At 42.2% G+C, this 25380-nt stretch overlaps 1 protein-coding gene across 2 annotated transcripts in view; it reads right to left on the reverse strand.

Moving 5' to 3' along the window:
• The window catches only part of LOC117509416 (CD166 antigen homolog), a 164751-nt gene extending 139980 nt beyond the window's left edge, over positions 1-24771 (reverse strand). For both annotated transcript variants that reach the window (XM_034169093.1, XM_034169092.1), the window contains exon 1: positions 24514-24771. In XM_034169093.1, coding sequence (XP_034024984.1) covers positions 24514-24571 — 58 coding nt within the window. In that variant the 5' untranslated portion in view covers positions 24572-24771. The remainder of the gene's footprint in view (positions 1-24513) is intronic.
• Between the last annotated feature and the right edge of the window lie 609 nt (positions 24772-25380).

Raw genomic sequence — 25380 nt, forward strand, 5'->3', positions numbered from 1 at the left:
AAATGAGAAAACTAATCTGCTTGTGTCTCTGTTAAAATGCAAAATGTAAAAATAGTGAGATGTTGCAGCTCATGATTAAAAAAAAAAAAAAACTAGATCTGCCAGCAGGTACACATGAGGTCCAAGCCCTGTACACAGTCCGCCTCCTGAGTCCCTGCGAGGCCCATGTGACTCATAATGATGCGACTGCAAGATGTGGACCTGACCCGCAGAGCCACTTGGGCCATGGTGTTGTCATGCCAACTTTGTCGTCAAGAGGACTAAATTTAAGTAAGATGTCCACACTTTTCCAGTATGTGCACTGAATCACAGCCTTTGCTCTACCATGTGCCTGAAGTGTTGTGCATGAAGGTAACTATGCTGTAATACAGTCTGTAAGTCTATATTTATCAATATTCAAATCTAATTTTCCTTGATATCTCTTCAACCAAGTGTTCTACTGAGCAGCATCAACACTGATAGAAATAGTCTCTGTATGGTACATTTAAAGGTCAGAGGTGACTGGGCTGAATATTTTTTCAAACATGACAATCATAATAAGGTTTGACCTGACCCATCCCCTGAGCAAGTACATTGGGAATAGTGTTTAGAAAAAAAGACTTCCTCAGGAATTTTGATTATTGCAAGGACCCTCGAGCACACCAGTCAGTGTGGTGACTATCTTTGCAAATATCCTGCACCTCCCTCATATACTTCCCTGCCACACCAGACTTCCTCATACAATATCACATCTTTTCACTTGACACTCTGTCATAAGCTTTCTTTAAGTCCACAAACAAACAATGCAACTCATTCTGGCATTCTTTACACTTCTCCATGAGTACTTTCAGAGCAAATACTGCTTCTGCAATGCTAAGTCTGTGTAATTTAAAGCTATTCATACGGGAAAATTATGGAAAATTATTCTTTGAATATTGCTAGTGTTTGATGGGTAAGTTGTTGAGATATCAATTTCATGCTTTTCAATGGATCAGATCATTACTTCCCCACTTGTGGCACCAACTTTTTACAGACTACTATGAAATTTGGCAGGCAGCTTTTTGTTCATTTTTCTGTGTCATTGGACCATGTTACATGTTTATTGGACTTAATTGTCTTAATAACATGAACACGCAAGTGCCCACTGAATGTATGTGTATGTTGTATTACGTGTGCGGGCTGTCTCCCGAGCACACTCAGTGTGGGATGGTGGGATGTGGCCTGACTAGCAGAACCACATGGGCGATGGCGCTATCACTCCAAGTTTAACGTCAAGAGGATAAACTTCAACCAAGATGTCCTTTCTTTTTCAGCACATCCACTGAATAACAGCTGTGACTCCCACCATGTCAGCATCCTGTGGAGGGTCCTTCTCCTTGCCACTCTCATGACACAGCCAGCCTTCCTCACAAGCCTGTCCACTCATCCAGTGTCACTCTTCTTTGTGCTGTTTCGCCAACAAACAACAGCATAAAAGACGAGTGTCATTCAAGTGCCATTTGCATAATAAGGCATGCCCACTTATGCAATGATCACCAAATTGTCGGATTCAACTCAGAGGTGATCCTCAATTAAAACAAAGTGACCTTAATGTAATTCAGAGCATGTATTTTAAGTGAAATTATGCCATGTTTCCATTTATGATGCCCCCTAGTGACCTACATCTACCAAATTTGGCAGAGCGCCTTTACTCATTGCCCTGTATCATTGTGCAAAGTTCCATCTTTATCTCTAGTAATGTTGGGAAGAAATGGTAGATTTTCTGTTTTGACTGCTCCCTGCAGTCGGGTCTTCTTTACAAATTTGGCAGCTTTTGACCTACCAAGCTCATTTTAATACTTTAAGCTCCTAATTGTCCATGGATTCCACTTGCAAAGACTGCTGTCAAGCAAAGTGGAGGCTTGGGATGAGATAGATATTAAATGTTACATATTATACGATACTGCATAAAAATGGAAAAACAGAAATGGGTGTGGCCGATATAAGAAGATTTGTCACACTCCACAGAATCTGAGATGTATGAATTTTGATTGTGTGTTGGGGTGGGACTGTTTTGGATTTCTGGTCAAAAAAGTTAAGAAAATGTATTTTTCGTCATTCTAGCGCCACCTGGAGGTGAAACAATGTCATTTTTGCAGTGGCACTACATTGTAGTGGTCTGTCATCCCTGAAATTTCAGCTTGATAGGTTAAATGGTGTGAGCCACTCCCTTCTACTTGTGTATTTCAAGTATGAGCTGTCCCAAGATTATCCATGTCAAATTTGGTACAGTTCTGATTAGCCAATTCTGAGATATAAACTATAGAGACTCATGGTACCCCCTAGTGTCCAATCATAACTATTATAATCAGGTTCCCTCTCTGTACCATTCTGCATCAGCCACATGAGTTTTGTTTTGTAATTTGTGTCTGTAGCATGGCCCAAGCAGAGGGTTACCCCTTTGAGTCTGGTCTGCTTGAGGTTTCTTCCTCAGTGGGAGTTTTTTCTTACCACTGTTGCTCTGGGGGTTGGTAAGGTTAGACCTTACTTGTGTGAAGCGCCTTAAGGCAACCTTGTTGTGATTTGTCGCTATATAAATGAAAATAAATAAAAACAAAAATTTTGTGCAGATCAGACTTATTATTACAAAGGTAAGTCCAACTTCACGTGTCACGTTTGTAACAGGAAGTTCTTGTTTTATTTCTCAGGTAGGCTAAGCGCCCATCAAGCTCATTTTAATAACTTACATTTCTGAGGTCCAGGAAACTCTGTGTGCAAAGTTTGGTGTTGATCAGAGAAATGGTCTGGTTTGCGTCTGAGAAATCAATCAATCAATCAATTTTTTTTTTATATAGCGCCAAATCACAACAAACAGTTGCCCCAAGGCGCTTTATATTGTAAGGCAAGGCCATACAATAATTATGTAAAACCCCAACGGTCAAAACAACCCCTTGTGAGCAAGCACTTGGCTACAGTGGGAAGGAAAAACTCCCTTTTAACAGGAAGAAACCTCCAGCAGAACCAGGCTCAGGGAGGGGCAGTCTTCTGCTGGGACTGGTTGGGGCTGAGGGAGAGAACCAGGAAAAAGACATGCTGTGGAGGGGAGCAGAGATCAATCACTAATGATTAAATGCAGAGTGGTGAGAAAGAGAAAGTCAGTTTTGCAAATTTTGAACACGTTCAAATGAGGTACTTATGTGCGATGTACAGTTTGGGAGTTACAGGCCAAAACACAAACGTGCTGCTAAAGACCCCATAAGTGGATTTGTTTCATTTTCTTGTAGACTCCATTATTGCCTTTAGAGGGAATAATAAAAATCAGTAAATAAAAAAATGAAACAAAAACAGCAGGGTTCCCAGCCATGCTGTGACTGGGAACAGCATTGTTTTGCAACCGCAGGTTCCCAGTCCTGCCGTCCTCAAGCTAATCCTGGAACATAACCTGCTCGGAGCAGGTTTGCCGCACGGCGTAAGTTGCCGTGGCAGCATTCCTCGGTGGAAACCTATCCACCTTTCGTAGTACGGGTTAGCCGGGAAGTTACTCCACACGTCATGAACTTACTCCCGAAGTTACCCTGATAAGCCAGTAACCCTGCTTCGTAGTACAGGCCCCTGGTGTCATCTCAGAGAACACAAATCTGGCATTATTAAACACAAAATAAATGCTCAGCTAAGCTAAAAAAAACCTGTGCAATACTGATTCAGAACACAAACTCTGTAACATAATAATCAGCCTCAGCAATGTTGTGGAGTGCGGTGCCACCAAATGGACTGGAGGCTAAGGTAAGCCATTAAATGTATAATCAGGATAATCAGTCATTTTAAATAGTTTTATTTACTTTTAGTGAGGGAAACAGTCTCTCCATGTTATCAGGAAGGGAAAGCTGAACAAAGAAAACTGTCACAGAGCAATGTTGGTTAAGGTGAGATGAAGCCCTGTTGAAGTATCAAAGCCTCAACATTTCAGAAGACAGCAACGAAGCTCCAAGCCAACTGCTTCACTAAAAGCTCCACTACTCTTATTATCCTATTTCAAAGCTCATTATTGACTACTAGCATGTACTGGTCAAATTATCTATCACACGCTTATTATGACGCTACAAGTTGGGGCATCACAATGGTGCAAACAGATAATATGTCTGCTTCTAAAACAGAAGGTCCTGGGTTCTCCATCCACATCTGGAGCTGAATCAGAAAGAGCACCTGGTGTACAATTTATGCCAAATAAATGGACTGCATTTATATAGCGCTTTTCCATCTGGATCAGATGCTCAAAGCGCTTTACAATAATGCCTCACATTCACCCCGATGTCAGGGTGCTGCCATACAAGGCGCTCACTACACACCGGGAGCAATAGGGGATTAAAGACCTTGCCCAAGGGCCCTTAGTGATTTTCCAGTCAGGCGGGGATTTGAACCCATGATCTTCTGGACTCAAGCCCAACACCTTAACCACTAGACCATCACCTCCCCCAAATACTTATCGGCTCTAGCAGGGGATCTCAGACTTCCCTTTTCCGGGCCGCATTGACCACCTCTGACTGGGGGATACCGAGGTGTTCCCAGGCCAGTGTGGAGATATATTCTCTCCACCTCATCCAGGTCTCCTCCCACATGGATGTGCCTGGAACACATCCCTAGGGAGGCACCCAGGGGGCATCCTTACCAGATGCCCGAACCTCCTTGGTTGGCTCCTTTCAACACGAAGGAGCAGTGGCTCTACTCAGAGCTCCCCACAGATGACCGAGCTTCCCACCCTATCTCTAAGGGAGACACCAGCCACCCTCCTGAGGAAGCCCATTTCGACCATGATCTAGTTCCTTCAGTCATGACCCAACCCTCATGACCATAGGTGAGAGTAGGAACGAAGACTGACCAGTAGATCAAGAGCTTCGCCTTTTGGCTCAGCTCCCTTTTCGTCACATTACAGCTGAGAGAGTGCAACACCGCCCCTGCTGCGCCGACTCTCCAACCAACATCACGCACCATTTTCCAGTCTTTCAGAGCAAGACCCCAAGGTACTTGAACTCCACCACCTGGGGCAAGACCTCATTCCCTACCAGGAGTAGGCAATCCATCGATTTCCTGCTGAGAACCATGGCCTCAGATTTAGAGGTGCTGCTCCTCATCCCAGCCACTTCACACTCGGCTGTGAACCAATCCAGTGAGTGTTGGAGGCCACAGGCTGATGAAGCCAACAGGACCACATCATCTGCAAAAAGCAGTGATAAGACCCTGAGCCCACCAAACTGAAGACCCTCCTCCCCCGACTACACCTCGATATCCTGTCCGTGAATATCACAAACAGGATTGGTGACAAGGCGCAGCCCTTGCAGAGGCCAACCCCCACCTGAAACGAGTCCGACATACTGCTGAGCACCTGAACACAGCTCTCACTTTGTGAGTACAGAGATTGGAAGGCCCTGAGAAGGGACCCCCTCACTCCATCCTCCCACAGCACCTCCCACAGTATCTCCTGGGGTACTCAATCATACATCTTCTCCAAGTCCACAAAACACATGTAGACTGGATGGGCATACTCCCAGGCCCAGTCCAGACAAGACCAGCGAGTGTGTGCCAATTACAGGGGCATCACACTACTCAGCCTCCCTGGTAAAGTCTACTCCTGGGTGCTGGAAAGGAGGGTTCAGCCGATAGTCGAACCTGTGACTGAAGAGGAACAATGCGGGTTCCATCCTGGTCATGGAAAAAACCAATCAGCTATTCACTCTCACAAGGATCCTGGAGGGGGCCTGGGAAGACTGATCTTTATCTCTTATTTTTCATAAATAACGTAAACATCGCTGACACTCACTCACTCATCTTCAACCGCTTACTCCAATTAAGGGACATGGGGTGCTGGAGTCTATCCCAGCAGTCATAGGGCATGAGGCGGGGTACATCGTGGACAGGACACCAGTCTGTCGCAGGGCCACATAAAGACAAACAAACACATTCACACCTACAGACAATTTAACGTTTCCAATCCACTTAACCTGCATGTCTTTGGATGTGGGAGGAAGCTGGAACACCCAACACAAACATGAGGAGGACACACAAACTCCACACAGAAAGACTACAGGTGGGAATCAATCGCTGTGAGGCAACAGTGCTAACCACTACACCACCGTGCTGCCAACATAGCTGATATATCTAAGTTATTTTTAAGTTGCATAACAACTACAAATCTCTAAGCGCGCCTGTGTGAGGTATTAAAATCCATAAACCTGTTGAGGAGTAGTTCACCCTTGATGCACCAGATCAATCAAAAATAAATAAAAATCTGCTTAAATTTTGTCTATGTGATATCCCATAGATGTGTCTGCCACCTGCTGGCTGGTTAGTGGATGCTGAATTCCACACAGAAAGCATCACACTGTTACTTTCTGGTTGTCTCCCAGCGGTCATATCTCCACACAACCCTGCAGAAAGGATTGTGCATAAATGTAACCAAAGCAGACGCTGCTTCATTCTCTCTCTCTGTCTCATTTTAACATATCCATGTGATTTTGAAGCTGCGTGAAGCTTGAAACGAGCTTGTTTGTCTGTTACAGACGTGAGAACACCGGGTAGATAATGAAAGCTGCAGCCGAAAACAGCTTGTTAAATTCACCCAGCACTTCTGAACCTGACTGGTTAATTATAAAAATAGAAAAAAAAAACAAGAAAGCCTTAAAATGAAAGCCTAAAAGAGGTAATTATAAAAAATTGAATATATCTCTTGCTGTCCTCTAAAAGTGGGGCGAGCCAATCACTAAAAAGTAATTAAGATTCACTTGCTGCTGTTTTACTGATAATCCTGTGAGTAAAACTGTCACAGGTGAACAAAAGAGCCTTTTGTCATTGACTCATTGCCTGAGAGTGATTACTTTTAGCACAGAAGTCCTTTCATAGAGCTGAGTGAGCGAATTAGCAAAATGGTCACTTCAAGAGTGTTCCTGTGAAATCTCATATTTCCTCACTCATCTCTGGGGATATCAACGTTTTTCAAGTGAAATTATCTTCTTTTAATCAACAGAAAATCTAAAAAAAAAAAAAAAAAAGGAAAAACAGATCATCATGAAATGAAAACTGGCGATCACCTGCTGCGTGTCTCAAAGTTAAGACGGGAGCAACACAAAGGCGTAGCTGTGAGGCGCAGGAACACGAGGCTTTTATTTGAACAACTGCACTCACGAGCAGGGGTCGTAAAGAGACACTCGCCCTCGCCACGACCCTAAAAAGCCAACACGAGTCCACCTGTTCCACGTCCCGCTGTGGGTGCAGGGCGCCGCTGCTCATCATTTAGGAATCCAGTGCAGGCAAAGACGGGAAAACCGAAAATCCAACTCAAAGTCTCCTTTTTCCAAAGTGATTTTAAGACCATTTTCTCAGTATGTGAGATTTCTGTTTATTTCTTTAATCTGGATTTTAATTTGGATCCTGTCTGGATACATTTCAGACATTCATAATGTCCTTCGACATTAGATGAACAATAGTTTGACATTAAACATTATTTCATTTGGAAGACAGAAATAAAACTATATCAAGGTTCAAGTTAACAAGCACATTCAAACTAACACGCCTATTCCACAAGGCACCGTTCTACTGTGATCACCCACCCACCAATAAAGTGCAAAAACAGGATGAAACAGCTTAATCCGGCTTGCATCCTAACAGTCTGGTTTATAAAGTGCAGACCTGCCAAATGGCTGGCTTATAAAGTGCAGACCGAGCAACCCACCCAAAAAAAACAAAAGAAAGGAGCTCGAGCTGTTCAACTTTGAACAAAACTGGCAACAAACGCTGCTCTGGCTTCACATTTTTAACCTGATGGAGCACAATCAAACAAGTTCCAAGCCATAGTCACTACAAATACCCCGATTAAAGTCATTCAAACACGACTGAAGCCATTAAGACTACGAACACCCTGAAGTTACCACATACTATCAACAATTTCGAGAATGGGGATGAAATTTTTTGAACAGTTCAAAAACTGGATCCCATTTTCAAATCGGGTGCAGATGATGTCCGTAACTACTACGTATAGCTAGTTTGTTCAAGATTGACAAAGATGAATAAAGAAGTTACTGCGGTGCTTCAAAACGTGCCCCAATCTGCTACTGGGGATTAAACAGGAAGGAATGGCGCTCTGTGGAACAGCCCCGTAACACCAAAGTATTACCAACCACCCAACTCCCAGAAATGTAATGTTTCTAATAACCCAGGAAGTGCTTCAAATCTCAAAGTATCTCTGGTTTTTAGTTACAAAATCTTAATTTTGGAACCAAAATCCTTAATATGCTGCAGATTGCTGTTATATTTTATTGTAAATTGTACATGGGTGGATTTTAACCAGATAGTGTTTCAAAACAAGCGATTTCAAAATTAAACTTTCTCCAACTTATCATTACTTTCAGATAGTTCTTTGAATAATGAAGCAAAAGTAACAGACAGATGAAGAGTATAGTGTAATGAAACTGATGATCATTAAACAAATAATATATTTAGGTTTTTTTCATTAATGATTTCAAAATTAGCTCGTTTTTCCGGGATGAGTAGAAAAGCTGTTGGGACAACAGGGGTATGTTATTACATTGTTTGAGTGGGACCAGCCTAAACTTGTGCTTTTTTCACTACATCATGAACACAGAATTCAATGACAGGGATGATGCCTTTGTCCCTCTCATGGCTACATCTCAAGACAACATAACATATACATATACATATTTTCTCTCGAATCAGCAGGAAGCCAAAGCAGAAAAATACACACAGTCACGTTTGTGAAATTGCTGATTTTATGCTTGCAACATCTCTTGAAAGGCACAGCTTGGGGTGAATACTTTAACAATCATTATACAATGAAAAACACAGAATTCAACATTTCTATGAGCCTCTCAACAAATTTCTTCCCCAAAAGCTTTAATAATCAAGCCTCAGTTAACAGCTCAACTGACATCTATTGGCCAAATAATGTATAACACACTTACTGTGCTATTCCATACTGGATTCCACATAACCACAGTATCTATGTACATGTAAAGTAAGAAACACTAAATTAATTCATTCAAATTGCATAACCTATTGAATGTGAATGTCACACTATTGGTCGCCTCTGACCCATCTTTGCCTCGTCATTTTACCTGACCAGCATAGAACAAGTTGTTTTTTTTTTCTTGTTTGTTTCTTGGATTAATCAATCTATTGATGGATATGCAATAACTGTAACATGGACCTAAAGATCTTTATGACATCAAGATTGGTTAATGGTGATGCACTGTGGAGTGTCACCATCAGCTCTCCGCCAATCAATCTTGGTGATGTTATTGTCGATGTTGGTGACACACTTCAATAAATCACCATTAACCTATTTAGAACATCATGACGATCTTTTTACCTAAGTCTAAAAACAATTAATGTGTATCCATTTTATTTGTTGTTTTGACTGATTTAAATTGCTGTACTTTAAACATGAATTAATTACAGTGCACAGACGCCCAGCTGGGCACTCGCCCCGAGCATCAGACGGCAGCAGGTGCCAAATCTGCGTTATATGGCCTCCTGATTGACACCAACACTGATTAACCCTTAACAAGTTGCCAGCCCACCCAGGAAACAGGAATGAGAAAATGGAGAAAAATTCAAAAGCTCTCTTCGGCATGTGAGACAACCAGGGACAGGAACACTACATAAGCTTCCTTTGTGGTCGTATCAAGGTGCTTAGGAATAATCTCAGTCTCAATAAAAATGGGGGGGGAAATGGTGTTTCTTCCAGACAGTAAATTTAATGTAACTTATGATGGAACATTGAAGTCTAACAGTAAATCTGGAGGAGATTCAGACATTACAAACCACTGGAAATGTGGTCATGTCAAGGTATCAGAAACCTGCTACCTAAACATGAAGGAGTATGTCATCTCTTGATTCATTCAAACTTGGACCCCATTCAGACTGGAGTTGGCCATCCAGATAGTTTTTTTCTGAATCTAAATGCCACTATTAAGATTTAAGTTGGATTATTTTCTATTTTGAACCAGATTCACAGAGGTCTGAGCACAAATATGGCTTGAATGCCGCTGGCTTGGGGATCATGACTTCATACTTCTGGGTTCGAAGAGCCAGCATTCCGGTCATGTGAGCAAATCCCCACCAAATTTGGAAGTAAACTTTGTATAGCATCTTGTTTGTCTTGTTGGCGATGGCTGCAAAAGAACCCACTTTGACTTCAGAGACAAAACTCATTGTTTCACTGTTTCATTGTTCAGAGACCATGAAATGCAAACCAAGTTGGGTGGAATGTATCGGAATCATAACGTATTTGAGGACATTTCTGTCGCACTAGAAACACACAGGTACGATAAGCTAAAATTCTTGCTCTGGTGGTCTGACTTCTGTCTTGACTCTTGTAGAGAAGAATAAGTATTATTTAAGTATTAAGTATTATTTATTCTTCTATACAAGAGTCAAGACAGAAGTCAGACCACCAGAGCAAGAATTTTAGCTGAGGAAGCTTCTGCGATTTGAAGCGAAACGTCCTCGCGTCAAGCAACCCAGTCCAGTCGAAGATTCAAGCTTCTCTACTTTGAATCTTGAACCAATGAAGGAGTGCTTCGAGCTGCTGCTTCGTTGAGTTCATTTGTTTTATTTCGCTTTATCTTAATTTTTCTCCACTAAAACCCTAAAGAGCATATGTCTGTGAGGAATATTTACCTTTTTTATGTTAAACTGACCTGTTATGGTCTTCTGAAACAGTTGAAAGCCTGTATTTTACGCTAACGCCGATGCTAACACATTAGCATGTCTATGGTGTTTTCAATGTTAAAGTTAGCATTAAGCTGCTGGCATTTCAGCATGTTTGTGCATTTGTTTTCTGTATAATAATTAATGGCTCAGCATCTGTTGTCATAAAGAGTCAAATGTATTACAAATTATAATATATTTTTATTTATTTTTATTTATATATTAATAATAATAGCAACAATAACAATAGTAATAATAATAACTAATAATGCTACAATACAATTTTAGAGAAAGAAACATGAGTCACGTGTCATTGTGAAATGACCACATAGTTTACAAGTTATACAGAGAATGTTGCACATACGAGGTCTGTTAGAAAAGTATCCGACCTTTTTATTTTTTTCAAAAACCTGATGGATTTGAATCACGTGTGCTTGCATGAGCCAACCTTGAACCTTCGTGCGCATGCATGATTTTTTTTCACGCCTGTCGATTGCGTCATTTGCTTGTAAGCAGCCTTTGTGTGAGGATGGGTGGAGTCTCTCGTTGGATTTTCTTTGCAAGGAAAATGGCGGAACGACTGGAGCAGCGCGACTGCATCAAATTTTGCCAGGAACTGGGCGACAGCCAGGTGGAAACCATTCGGAAGATTCAGACGGCTTTCGGTGGCTTTTCAGTCGTGTGACTATCCGAGAAATTGTGGAAGAGCTGGGCATGTCACAACATGTCCTGTGAGGCTTCAACACGGTGGCGCTTTTGTTCCGCCATCAGCTTCATGCCCAAGCCATCGGCATGAATTTCGCTGCAACTCTTTTCATGGCAAAATCTTCTGTCACAGTGGAATGTACCGAAAAAGTGCTGATGTCCACCTCTTCCACAATTTCTCAGATAGTCACACGACGATCCCACATCACCACAGTGTTCACTTTGGAAATGATCCGGTCATTTCAGCATGTTGTTGGCCGACCGGAGCATGGCTCGCTCTCCACCGTTGTGCGGCCGTCTTTAAACTGGTTGTACCGCTCCTTAATCTGTGTGATGCTCATAGGATCGTCACTGAAAGCCATCTGAATAATCCGAATGGTTTCCAGCTGGCTGTCGCCCAGTTTCTGGCAAAATTTGATGCAGTCGCGCTGCTCCAGTCATTCCGCCATTTTACTTGCAATGAAAAAAACGACGAGAGACTCCACCTATCCTCACACAAAGACTGCTTACCAGCAAATGACGCAACCGACAGGCATGAAAAAAATCACGCATGCGCACGAAGGTTCAAGGTTGGCTCATGCAAGCACACGTGATTCGAATCCATCAGGTTTTTGAAAAAAATAAAAAAGGTCAGATACTTTTCTAACAGACCTCGTATAATGAGTCAGGCTACAGTTTTTGATTTAGGTTTTATGGTTAACTGCTATGCTAACTGCTCATTTGCAGCAACAAAAATACCTCTTTTTTCACCATTTATTCTTTATTATTTTATATTTCAACAGTCAAGGACATTTGACGATTTGTTGATTTTCAAATATTTTAAGTTTTCAAATAATGTTCTGCTGTTAAATAAAGTGATGGAAGGAGAGAAAAATTGTTTCCCTGGCACATTTTTAAAAAAATTCCCTGCTAATCCGATTAATCGTTTAATCGTGTCGAAACCCCATCAGATTCATCGATGATCCAAATAACCGTTTGTTGCAGCCCTAGTTTCAATGAACCTTATTCTAATATAAAGTACAAAGAGCTTCCTCGTGATGAAATGTGCTACACAAATAAAGTATCCCCTCTTTGCCTCATCTTCACACCATAACGCGCTGCTGCCAGGGGTGTTGGAAAGAATTCTATGCCCCCTGGTGTGAAAAGACTTGTGCTCCCCGCCCTGAGATCACTTTAATTTACAGTTCGTCTTCACCCGGACAAACAGCGCTTTCTACTTAAGAGCTCCATTAAAATGTTGCTCCTGTTCTTGCCATGAGCAGCATTTCTGACAAGGCTGCACGCCGCTAATGCTCATTCACCGCAACGTTCCTCTATCTCACTCGCCGATTGACTGCCTCACGTTCTGTTGTGTCGGTCTTTTCATAAACACAAATACGCTAATATCACCTAAATTAGGTGACACTGGAAGTGATTCTACTTCACATTTTAGTTCTACACTCAGAGATTTTCAGGAGACACAATAAGATGAAAAATATGGATGAAGAGTTGCAGAAGACGTCACATTCTGGCGTATTTTAATAATTCGTATTGTAGTTAGCTCCAGCAATACGGGTCAACAATCCACCAGATATCAACTAAACTGTGTGAGTGGAAAGAAAGAAACAAGAAACAAAGCTGTCCTGGAACACACATTATTTATTTTTTAACTCTATACAAAAATGATCAAAACTCTCTGCTGATGCTGAAATGTTCTAAATTCATGGATATGCTCGCATCACAAACAAAATCTTATGGGTTCTTCTTCATACAACAACTGATATTGCCAAAAGCTAATAAATAAATTGCTCATTACGTTGACAAAACTCAGAAACAGAAGAAGAAAAGATTTATTAAAATGCCCCTACTGGACATAAAAACAGTCAGATTCTGTAGAGATTTTCAAGTCCAGACTTAAGACGCACTTATTTTCCCTTTCGTATGGCTAGCACACTGGCATAGTATGTTTCTATGCTTTTTACTCTTTTAAAACAGAGCGTGGCGCAGTCTCAACTTTATCTAAATTCTGGGTCTTTAAGTGAAGCTTAGGGCTAGTGGCCAGCAATCACCTTAGTATTTCTTCTGTTTTTCTTGTTGTTTAATGCTGACAAATTATACTGTATTTCTTGTCTTTCTAATGCCTGGTTCTGTTTTTTTTCTCTCTGTTTGAGGTGCAGCGCCATCCAGAGATGGGTGTGGTGTCTACTTCTGCAAACCTTCTGTCCTGTGTACTGGCAAAATTTCTTGTATATTCATTTTGTCAGTATGGCCCAAGCAGAGGGTCACCCCTTTGAGTCTCTCTGTGCTTGATCTGGGGGTTGGTAAGGTTAGATCTTACTTAGGTGAAGCGCCTTGAGGCAACTTTGTTGTGATTTGGCGCTATATAAATGAAATAAATTTAACTGAAACTGGTGTGCAACAACAACAACAACAACAAAAAAACAGGTTTAAAAGTTGAAATCTGCCAACATTTTAACAACTTTATAATCAAATTTATCAAACATCAGAAAATACAAACCAATGCCCATCAATGTTTCCAAGAGCTGAAGAAAGCATCTAATTAAACCTTTAATTAAATTAAAGCATCTATAATCCCAATTTTTGACAGACAGCCAAAAACAATTATAGTCAATGTTAACCTAAGAAGACATCTGACGGAGGTCCTGAGGCCCGATGGTGCTGGAGATAATCTCCAGATTGGATGAGAGTCCACAGACGGGACACCAGTCAGACACAGGTTCCTCCCCCAGCCAAGACTGGTACCCACTTAGAGTTGGGTGGACTGAGATAATGCAGAAGAAGTGTTCCGTCCAGGAACAGGTGGCGAACCCAGATCTACATATTATCCCACAGAGCTACCTGCTTTACAAAATGTATCAGTTTCAAATAAATTTATCTCATGTTCCCCCCAAGAGCTGTAATCAAATAAACACATTCTAAACAACTTCTAATATCTGGTTAACAACTGTTGAAGTGTAAAGCAAAAACACTTTGAGCTGGTATTTCTCCAGTTAGATCAATTAACACCAGGTTACACTAGTTTTAAAGAGAACCGGCATTTTTCAACCATAGCTGTATTTTAGATATGTTTAGGTAAAAGGTCACCGCTGAACAGACGAAAATGTCATTCAAAGTGTTTGTTAGCATCAAGAGGATCCTTACTGAGGTAACCGTGTGCACAATTACCTCAATAAATGCCAAGAAACTTTTAAACAAGACTGATTACACAGGCACTGATTTAGCTTAGCCCGGTTAGCTTCTTCTAGTTGCACTAAGTCCTTACTGGTTGACTCTCAATGACGGTGTAAGTCTTGTTGTAAGCAGGAGAGTGAGCGACCACGCATGATAAAGGTGCTCTGTCACTTGCACGCACTTTGTCGTGACAATCCCACTCGCTGTGTTCCCAGCTGCACGCCACGCTTTGTTCCACTGGATGTTCTGCGTTGTGCACTGGATGCTGTGTACGAGGTCTGTTAGAAAAGTCCATCCATCCATCCATTCATTTTCTTCCGCTTTATCCGGAGTCGGGTCGCAGGGGCAGCAGCTCAAGCAAAGCCGCCCAGACCTCCCAATCCACACACACCTCCTCCAGCTCCTCCAGGGGAACCCCAAGGCGTTCCCAAGCCAGCCGAGAGATGTAGTCCCTCCAGCGTGTCCTGGGTCTTCCCCGGGGCCTCCTCCCAGTGGGACATGCCCGGAACACCTCTCCAGCGAGGGGTCCAGGGGGCATCCGGAAAAGATGCCCGAGCCACCTCAACTGACTCCTTTCGACGTGGAGGAGCAGCGGCTCGACTCCGGGCTCCTCCCGAGTGACCGAGCTCCTCACCCTATCTCTAAGGGAGTGCCCAGCCACCCTGCGGAGGAAACTCATCTCAGCCGCTTGTACTCGCGATCTCGTTCTTTCGGTCATGAGCCAAATCTCATGACCATAGGTGAGAATCGGAACGTAGATCGATCGGTAAATCGAGAGCTTTGCCCCCCTACTCCGTTCAGAAAATTAATATTGCTTTCAGGGACGATTTTATGGGGATTACACAGATTAATTAAGGAGTGTTACTGCCGCTCCCAGCGCCAATCAACATGCTCAGACCCCGCTGAAACAACCAGATCATTTCCAACGTGAAGGCTTTGTTGATCCGGGACCTCGTCTGACTTTCACAAAAAGGCAGAAGTCGTGGACATCAGCACTTTTTCGGCACATTCCACTGTTACAGGAGTTTTTTTCATGGCAAGAAAAGCGGAGGGACGCGCCACGGAGCCGTTCATTACGCGGCACAAAACCACCTACGGCTTTCAGGTGGATTTCAGATGGATTCCGGTTGCTTTTCAGTCGTGTGATTATCCGATTGTGATTGTGCATGAGCTGGACATGCCCCAACATGTCCTGGAGGCTTCATCACGGCGTTGCTTTGCGCCATGCGGCTCCACCCGCGACGCACGGAACTCCTCCGCACGTCTGTCTTAATGTGCTGAAAAAGTGCTGATGTCCACGTCTTTTCACAATTCCTGTGCTAGTCAGACGACATACCGGATCAAGACAGTGTCCAGTTTAGAAATGAACAGCACATTCCACTGTTACAGGAGTTTTTGTCATGGAAAGAGGAGCGGCTCCACTGCACGCTGAAAGCAATATTAATTTTCCGAACGGTGTCCACCTGGAGGTCTCTCACAGTTTCTGGAAAAAAATTGATGCAGCAAAGCTCCAAATCATTCAGACATTTATTCGCCATAAAAAAATGACGAGAGGGTGGACCAGTGCTCACACAAAGCCTGCTCACAGGCGAATGACGCAACCGACAGGCGTGAAAAAACTCACGCATGCGCACGAAGGTTCAAGCTTGTCTGATGCAATCACACGTGATTCAAATCCATATGGTTTTTGAAAAAAATAAAAAAGGTCGGATACTTTTCTAACAGACCTCGTATATAAAATTATTATTTCGTAGTGGATTAATCATTTTCTCTACAAGGTGGCTGTTGAAAACGCCTCTAATCACTTCTGGAATCACAGAGGGCTGTTCCAACTGCCGGTATCCACCCCCCCCCGCGCTTAATGAGGTGGAGAACACATTTGGAACAGTATAAAAGGTAATTATTTGTCATGTTTATATAGTAATGGCTTGGTAAAACAGCTGCATGTTCATTCCTTCTTGTGAGCTGCTGTAAAAGTATGTTTATGATAGATTTAAAATTTCATTATAATCGTTCAGATGAGCTACGCTGTGATGCGATGCGGTGACGCAATCACTCACACTCACATGCAGTGTTTTTGACTTGAAGTTCACATCATTATTGTGTGATGGAGATTTTAAACATTTCAAAATTTTCTTAGCGCACGTGTGTGAAGCTGCTCAAAGTTTACAATGGTTTACAATGAGTTTGAGACAAGTTTACTCTCCTGCGCGGCAGAGTGCGTGCAAGTGCGTAAATCAAACGTCAGGACATCTTAACACTAACAACAGTTGACAACAACCATTTGTGTGGTCGCACTAATCACTGAAATACTGACAACAGCAGTTAGCAAGAGCACTTATGTCAATGCTAATGGCTAGCTTGTGCCCACAAATGATAATGCTAAGTGCAGTTAGCATTTTCATTAATACAGCCTGTCAGCAGTGAAACAGGACACGTCAACATAACAAAACCCAGTATAATTAATGGTACATTCTGCAACCGAAGTCCTGCAAGAGCTGAAAAACTTTAATCACTAACGGCTGAAGTCAGTTTGACAAACTGTTCCCATCTCACCATTCGAAAATGATCCACAATCCACATCCTGAGCTCAAATAACCCCAAAATTTAAAAAGGTTCTTTCTCTTAAGAAAATTGATGATTCTGCAAACTTATGTGGACAACATTAATAATCATTTTGAGAAACTGATCAATATATATGTAAAATAAAATGCCCATTTACTTGAGCTAAAAAACGTTGTTCCACAATTTACATCCAGATCAACAGCAAAATGTAAAGTCTTCAAAACGCAATCAATGTTTTGCTGAAGTTTCTTGAATACGAACCTACAGAATGCGAACCTACTATCAGATATGAGTGAAACCAAAACATCCAACTCTCAATTCAACCTTTATTTCTAAAGCACGTTTAAAACAACAGCAGTTGACCAAAGTGCTGTACATAATTAAAAATGGGCACCAAGTTACCCCAATTGTAAATATATGAATTAAAAATAACAATAAAATTACAACAGCCAATAAAACAGATAAAAGACAAATTAAAATAAAGCGTAAAAAGTAGCAGGAAATAATTTAATTTAATTTATTTACATAGCGCCAAATCACAACAAAGCTGCCTCAGGTGTAATGCATAAGTAAGGTCAAACGCTAACAACCCCTACAGCAAGCACACAGGCAACAGTGGAAGGAAAAACTCCCTCTGATGATATTGAGGAAGAAACCTCAAGCAGATCAGACTCAAAGGGGTGACCCTCTTCTTGGGCCATGCAACCGAAAGACTACAAATAAGGTAAATTTGTCAGCATCAAGCAGCAGGAAAAACAGAAGAAATACTAAGGTGAAATAGAGATGTAATGGTTCATTTAGGAAATGCCAGAGAAAAGAAATAGGTTTTTAGAGAGGCTTTAAAAGTCTCTAGGGACAGGGATGATCTAATATTAAAGAGGAAACTATTCCAGAGCCTGGGGGTACAGAGAGTTACTATAATCTAGTCTACTTGTGACGAAGATGTGGATAACCTTCTCAAGGTCAATCCTAGAGAAATATGGCTTGGACTGAGGAGAAGAAGTTGGAAGAACCTTGTTCTAACAACAGCACTTATCAAATTTAAAATGGCTGTCAAAAATCACCCCAAGGTTCTTCACACACGACTGAATGTTAGAACCCAGAGGACCCAAGACATCAGCAGAGCAGGCTGTGGAAGTGCTTCCCCAAAACAGAATAACCTTCATCTTGGATTCATTAAGATTTAATAGGTTAGCACTCATCTAAGATTTGACCTCACTCAAACAATCTTCATTGGGTCACTGCCTAACAACCTTAGTGGCAGGTAAATTTGGACATCATTGGCAAAGCATTGGAAAGATATTTGGTATTTTTGAAAGATACGACAGAAAGGCAACATGTACAAAAGGAAACGCCATAAGAGTACGATAGAGTGAATGCAACATCGCCCCTGCTGCGCCGATTCTCCAGCCAATCTCACGGTCGATTGTCTCCTCACTCATGAACAAGACCCCAAGGTACTTGAACTTCTTCACTTGGGGCAAGACGGCATTCCCTACCCACAGTAGACAATCCATTGGTTTCCTGCTGAGAACCATGGCCTCAGATTTAGAGGTGCTGGTCCTCATCTGAGCTGCTTCACACTTGACTGTGAACTGATCAAGTGAGTGTTGGAGGTCACAGACTGATGAAGACATCAATGTTAAAAATCCAAAGATTATATCAGAAATAAGCATGTTTACAGCTGGGTACAAAGCTAGTTAGGACAACTGTAGAGGGTTATTTTTATACAATCCATTCACTTAAGCTATTTTAAACCATGACGTTATGTATAATTAAGTGTGTGCTCAATCTGAGTGGCGGCTAGCTACTGTAGACTCTTTTGTTCTTTCTGGGCATTTTGTTACAAATATCTGCAGTTATATGGCTTGTGGTGTGATTAATTGTGGTAACTAAGCATCTAAAAAGTCTGTGCTCCATTATTTCCATTAAGTGTAATTGTAGTATTATGTAATTTCAATATTATCACAGCTAGCACGAATTAGCAGGTATTGATAACTTGATGATAACTTGGTGATGTAAGCTCCACCGATGGTGCCATGGTTACTGAGACAGTAGGCCAGCCATAGTTTTTAAAACCCACACACAGACCACCCCATTCATGAAAACCACCACCCAGGACGCAAAAATATGAGTTAAACAGCGAACCAGCAACCTAGCCTTTTAGTAGAGCAGTGATGTCATCATGTCAACATGGACCAACATCTCCAAGGAATGTTTCCAAAACCTTGTTGAATCTATGCCATGAAGAATTAAGGCACTTCTGAAGGCAAAAGGTCCAACTTGGTACTAGCAAGGTGTACCTAATAAAGTGGCCGTGAGCGTGGAACCGCCCCATTTGAGCTTCAAACCTGCATCTCTTCAGAAAACCTATGTGTGACATCACGGAGAGTTTGTCCAGTACAGTCTACGGATAATGACCAGGTAGACATTTGGTAAAATGTGCTCAAGTACAACTTATTTCAAGAGAAGAATAGTTAAAGTGATATTAGAACTGCAGAGTACTGAGGCCTCATTTCTATTCAACTCCATGAGTCGCTCGAGTTGCCATACTTCTCATGAGTGCAGCTGAATTTTGCATGAAGGGAGACAATACTCTGCTAGTCACAAAGAAATCTCTTTTCAAAGGATGGAGAAGAAAAAACACACACGTAGTCCTCTGACATCAAGCGGAAACGGCATATAAACAAGACAGGGCGTGCAAAAGCACACAAATACACGAGCGTACTAAACCTCACAGGCAAACCAGGCATACAGGTAAGCTGTTCCTGCTTCCTCCAGTAATCTAACTTCAACATTCAGAAGGCAGGTCTGGACATAACCCGGTTACGGATGAGATAAAGGACAGCGACTCTGCCTCAGGTGAAACTGTGTGACCCCCCTGCAAGAGATTAGTCCATTAGCAAAGGGAGAACCCCGCTCGCCTGACAAGTAACACCAGCTGTGACATTGAGCACCGTCTGTTCTGGAGGAAGGGGGGGGAAGGGTGGAGACGGGCGGGCGGGCCAACAAAAAAAAAGATGCATCGTTGCAGACGAACCACCGCGAGTGATTCAGGGCCCTGTTTTTTTTATCCGCCGGAGCTCTGTACAAATACAATAAAGAAGAAGCTTGTCTTTATTACAAATATTGACGTCGTTTATATTGTGATGCTCAAACTCAATAAACCACCACAGCAAGACTTTGCCCACGCTGTGAAATTTAACCAAGAATAACCAATACTGTGTCGGTGTAACTCCGGAGAGTCTCTCAGGCGTGACGGCGCGGCTCACGTTCGCACGGCGAGGACCAGACCGAACATCTGCTCAGTGAGAAAACTCACACGCTCGGGCTCGACCATCGCTCGAGGTCAGCCAAACACGCAGAAGGCCCGTAAAGTCAAACCTCATTACCGCCATGCTGCAGCCTCGGCGCTGCAGCAGCACAGCAGCAAGGGGGCGGGCGGGGGGGGGCCGCATCAAAAGAAGCACTCACTTCCTGTCAAATGAACCACCTGAGCCCGACTGATCGCTACTGCACGGTGTCAATTTACAACAATGGGCGCCGTCACAGTGTGGCGAGGTGGAAGACGGCGGGAATGCAGTAAGCTGGGTGACCCCGCCTCCACTTCTGAGGGAATACTGTGCAGCCGCGCTGAAAGGCCTGGCTGAGTGATGGGAGCACATGGTGCTGCTACCTGTTGGTCCGAGACAAAGAGCAGAACAACAACGTGGCACAAAAAAGGGCTCCACATTCCATCTGCAAGTATTAACCAGGTTCCAGATGATCGCTTGAGGAATAAATCAACAAAACAAATAATCTGAAGAGTTTCAGGTCAAAACCTGAACGTTTCCTTCTTCATGATGTGGACGTTAATATTCTCTGCATCGAGTGTCGTCACAGCCAGACCTGACTGAGCCGTGACGAACTGATGACTTGATTTTCAGAGGTACTGCGAGACACCGCAAAATGAAAACAGAGCACACGTGTGACAAAGCAGGACAAATACACACAGAGAGGGCCGACGCCCACCTCTTAGATCACGGGTAGATTCCTGCTAATGTTTAGCCGCCAGCGTAATGAGACCGTGCAGCACTGTGTGACTAAAGAGGTGTGCGTTTTAATTAGAGAGATAAAAAAAGAGTAAATGACACACACACACACACACACACAAACGCACACACACGTAATGCGGCCGGGTGAAGAGATACGGCAGATTTTTACAGCTTGCGCAAATGGCAAACATTCATCTTTTAATTACAGCTTTTTAAAAAAACATCTACCTCTTAACACAGAGGTCCAGAGACCACACTGACCAGCACTCAACAAGCACACGCTTAAACACACACACACTGACATCAATGTGCCACTATGCAATCCACTCAACTGCACACTGGGAGCAACTTGGGGATTAAGGGCCTTAGGGTGGTTTCCCATCGCCAATTTTTGGACCCAGTTTGCATAATTGAGGAAATCTGGCCCGATTTATTGAAATGGCAGGTAAAATTTGTATTAACTACTATTTTATGGCCATTTACAAAGTATGTAACTGCTGTTTACCAAGGTTTGCTGGTTATTGCTAAAAAGATCCGCGTACAGACAACTCCCACTGTGTTTGTGTGCACACGCCTGGGCACAACACCACTCCTGTGTTATTCCAGAACTTTCCCACAAAGCTAAAATTTGTCTGTATAGATCTCAAAACTGTCTTCTGCTGAGGAGCACGATGTGCTTTTCATGGGATTTATGCTGTAGAGGGGAATCAGAAGAAGGCTTGTGTTTGGATGACATTTGGTCACAATTATTCCCCGTTCTACAAAAATAACATACAACTATTCACTGTTTGGGATTGTTATGTATTCCGATGTCACAATTTTTTTTAAACGTGTTAAAAAATTTTCAGATCACTCAAAATTTTCTTCTACAATGGTAATTTTACCACTGTTTACACCTGACATCAGGCCGCAACTGGGTATCTGATTATTACTTCCATCAAAAACGTACACAGTTGGGCATCAACAATGGCAATCGGAGACAGCCCTTATAGATTTTCCTATCTGACGCTGAGATTAGAACAACCTTCTTTAAATGGCTCTAACCACTTAATCATGAAGCTGTACTGGTAATACAATCTGCAAAACATGAACTATGCAAGATTTCTCCAATCATAACAACAGAAGCCTATAACTTCTTCTGGTCTGTCTGGATGTCTTGGTGGCTTTCCTCACTCTTCTCCTTCTTGCACAATCACTCAGTTTTTGAGAGCTGTCTACTCCACACAGATTCACCATAGAGTATTTCTTTATAATTGATGTAAAGAAAGTACAAAACATAGTGAGTGACTTGCAAATGTTCATGTATCTATCCCCTAACTTGTCTGAAGACAACTGCCAAATACAGGAAGATATCAAACTGAGGTGTAAGTACAGGCCAAGCATTAGCAAGGTCTGTGCGAAAAACACTGCGGTCTGATAATCCAGCACAGACCGAGCAAACAAGGTTAATAATCCGTTTATTATTCATATATATATATATATATGTATATATATACATATATTACTTTCACTTTTGATACGCTGTGTGCTTCTTACCCTCTGTGCTGCTATGCAATGCTGCTGGAACCTCAGTTTCCCTGAGGGAGTCTTCCCAAGGGATCAATAAAGTTCGATCTAATCTAATATAATCTAAAAGGAGCCACATTGATGTTTAATTATTTTTACTTCCATAAATGTTTTCAAGTGCACAGTGATATTTGTTTGACAGCAAAATTACTCAAAATTCAATTTCATGAAGACTCTGCCACCTGCTGAACACTGCCACCTGCTGGGCTTGTTGCAGGGAATCATCTTATCACAGGCATGATGGGGAATTAGGAGCGGGTGCAGTCAGTGTTACAAATAGCTTCAAATGAGCTTGTTTGTCTCCAAAGTGGAGGTCTGGTGGCCACCAAGGTCACTGCTGCATGTTTTGGAGGATTTTCTATTTTATTAATTTTCTCATTTATTTTTTTAACTGGGGGGAAAAAAAGTCCAGTGTGACAGGAAACGAGCCAACATGGAAGTGACATTTATTAAATGTATCAGCCAGGAATGCAGTGAGTGATCACTCTGTGTGCTTCCACTCCTCATGGTGCATAATCTTCCTCACAAAAAAGCAAATGAAGGTGAAGGTACGCTCTCACCCGCAGAGATAACATGTTGGAAAAGTACCACTCCCTTGTGCCATGAAAGAAATAAAACAAGAACATTTCCAAGCAGGAATTTGGAAGAAGTGACAAATATCTGCCTTCAAAATGAGCTTTATCCAACTTGTAATTACTGTTGGAGGACTGACAGGAACACTGTTCTCCCCCAACAGGCAGCTCATAATTACAGTAAATCAGGCAGCATGAAGCATTATTCAGAAAACACTTTCAAATAAGCCTCTGTGATGACATCATATAGCGGGCAAAGACTGGATGACGACCGCCTTAATGCCACGCCCATCACGCGCAGAGAACACTGGAAACATCCCATTACACACACACACACACACACACACACATATATATACATATATATACACATACATATATATACACATATATACATATACATATATATATACATATACATATATATATATATATACATATACATATATACATACATATATATACATACATACATACATATATATATATATATATATACACACATATATATATATATACACACATATATATATATATATATATATATATATATATATATATATATATACATACAGACAGGAGTAAGAATGAAGTGAATGACGTTAGAGGGTTTTTTTTCTGACACTGATGTAAATTCTGTGCAGCACTGAAATAATTCAACAAGAAAGTTGGTGAATCAATGAATCCTATGAGTCATTTATAAAACAATAAACCTCAAACACACTCTGCAGACTGATTTTGCATTTCATCATGAAAAGTGAAAAGTTCACTATTTCCTATTGAATCAACAAAAATTAAAATGTTAACACAAAATAAAGTACTGAAGGACATTTTGAACCAATTTATCAAGCACTTTATCGATTATTTGTTCAGTAGCCGGAGTGCACATCACAGTGAGTTAGTGGGAAATTTGATGGTTTCCTATTTTGCATGATTTGCACATTTCATTTTCAAGGTTTCTGCTGTCAGCACGAAGACGTAAATTACCTTTTTTTTCCCCCCTGAAACTGATTAATTATGGGTGGCTTCGTAAATGTTTTAGAGTAAAAAAAAAAAAAAATGAATTTTACAGCGGATTGTGAGAAACTGATTCAAACCAAAACATAAGTGCGCGTAATTAGCGCGCAATAAGTTGGAAAGTCATCTCGGCGCTGTCGCTGCGCCACTTTTGCGCAGAAACGCAGCGGCTGTTAAGTTTGGCTCCAATCAGACAAAAGCCTTACCTTGGCGCACGAGCGCGCAGACCAACACGCACACGCAGCTGGCGGACAACAAGTGCATCCCGGCGGACCGTCGCTGTAAACCCACTTTAATCTGTTCTGCCCTGGCGCCTCGAACCGTGTCCTCGCTTGCTCGGATCGCAGCTCTCTCACGTTTGGCTCTTCTCCCGACGTGGCACGTGCTCCGGCCGCCTCGCGCTCGCGTCAGTTCCCGTGGAACAGGTAGAATGTGCGCGGCGCAGACGGCGAGGGCGAGGGCGGGGGAGGGATTCTGTCTGCGGCTCCGCCCCTCACACACACACACACACACACACACACACACACACACACACACACACACACACACACACACACACACACACACACACACACACCTCCCCGCCCCATAACCCACGTTGCCCCCCACCCCCCAACATCTCCACGTCTCTCCTTTCACGCACACGCACGGGCACTCATAATTTTAGACTGTATGTCACCTGTAAACAAAATATACAGAACATCAGTAATGTTCAAAATCCACAAAGTGAAAAACAGAGAACACATCAATGTGCAAAGTACATGTCAAGTATACACAAATACACAATATGCAATATGTCAACAAGAGCAATCAGAGCTTTTTGACGTCCGCCAGTCCAGATTCGGATCACCTCCAAAACTTAATGGAGTCCTCCATGCCCTAAAATCTATATGTGGTGCAAATTTGGTGCGAATTTGGTGAAATAGTTTTGACGTAATCCTTCAAGGCGTACATAAAGTGAAATTTTGATCCAGAATCCGGCTCCGGATCACCTCTAAAATTTAATGGTCTTCTTCCACATCCTAATATCTATCTGTGGTGCAAATTTGGTGAGAATCCCTGAAGTAGTTTTG

This window comes from Thalassophryne amazonica, chromosome 4, assembly GCF_902500255.1.
Source record: "Thalassophryne amazonica chromosome 4, fThaAma1.1, whole genome shotgun sequence".
Taxonomy (NCBI): Eukaryota; Metazoa; Chordata; class Actinopteri; order Batrachoidiformes; family Batrachoididae; genus Thalassophryne; species Thalassophryne amazonica.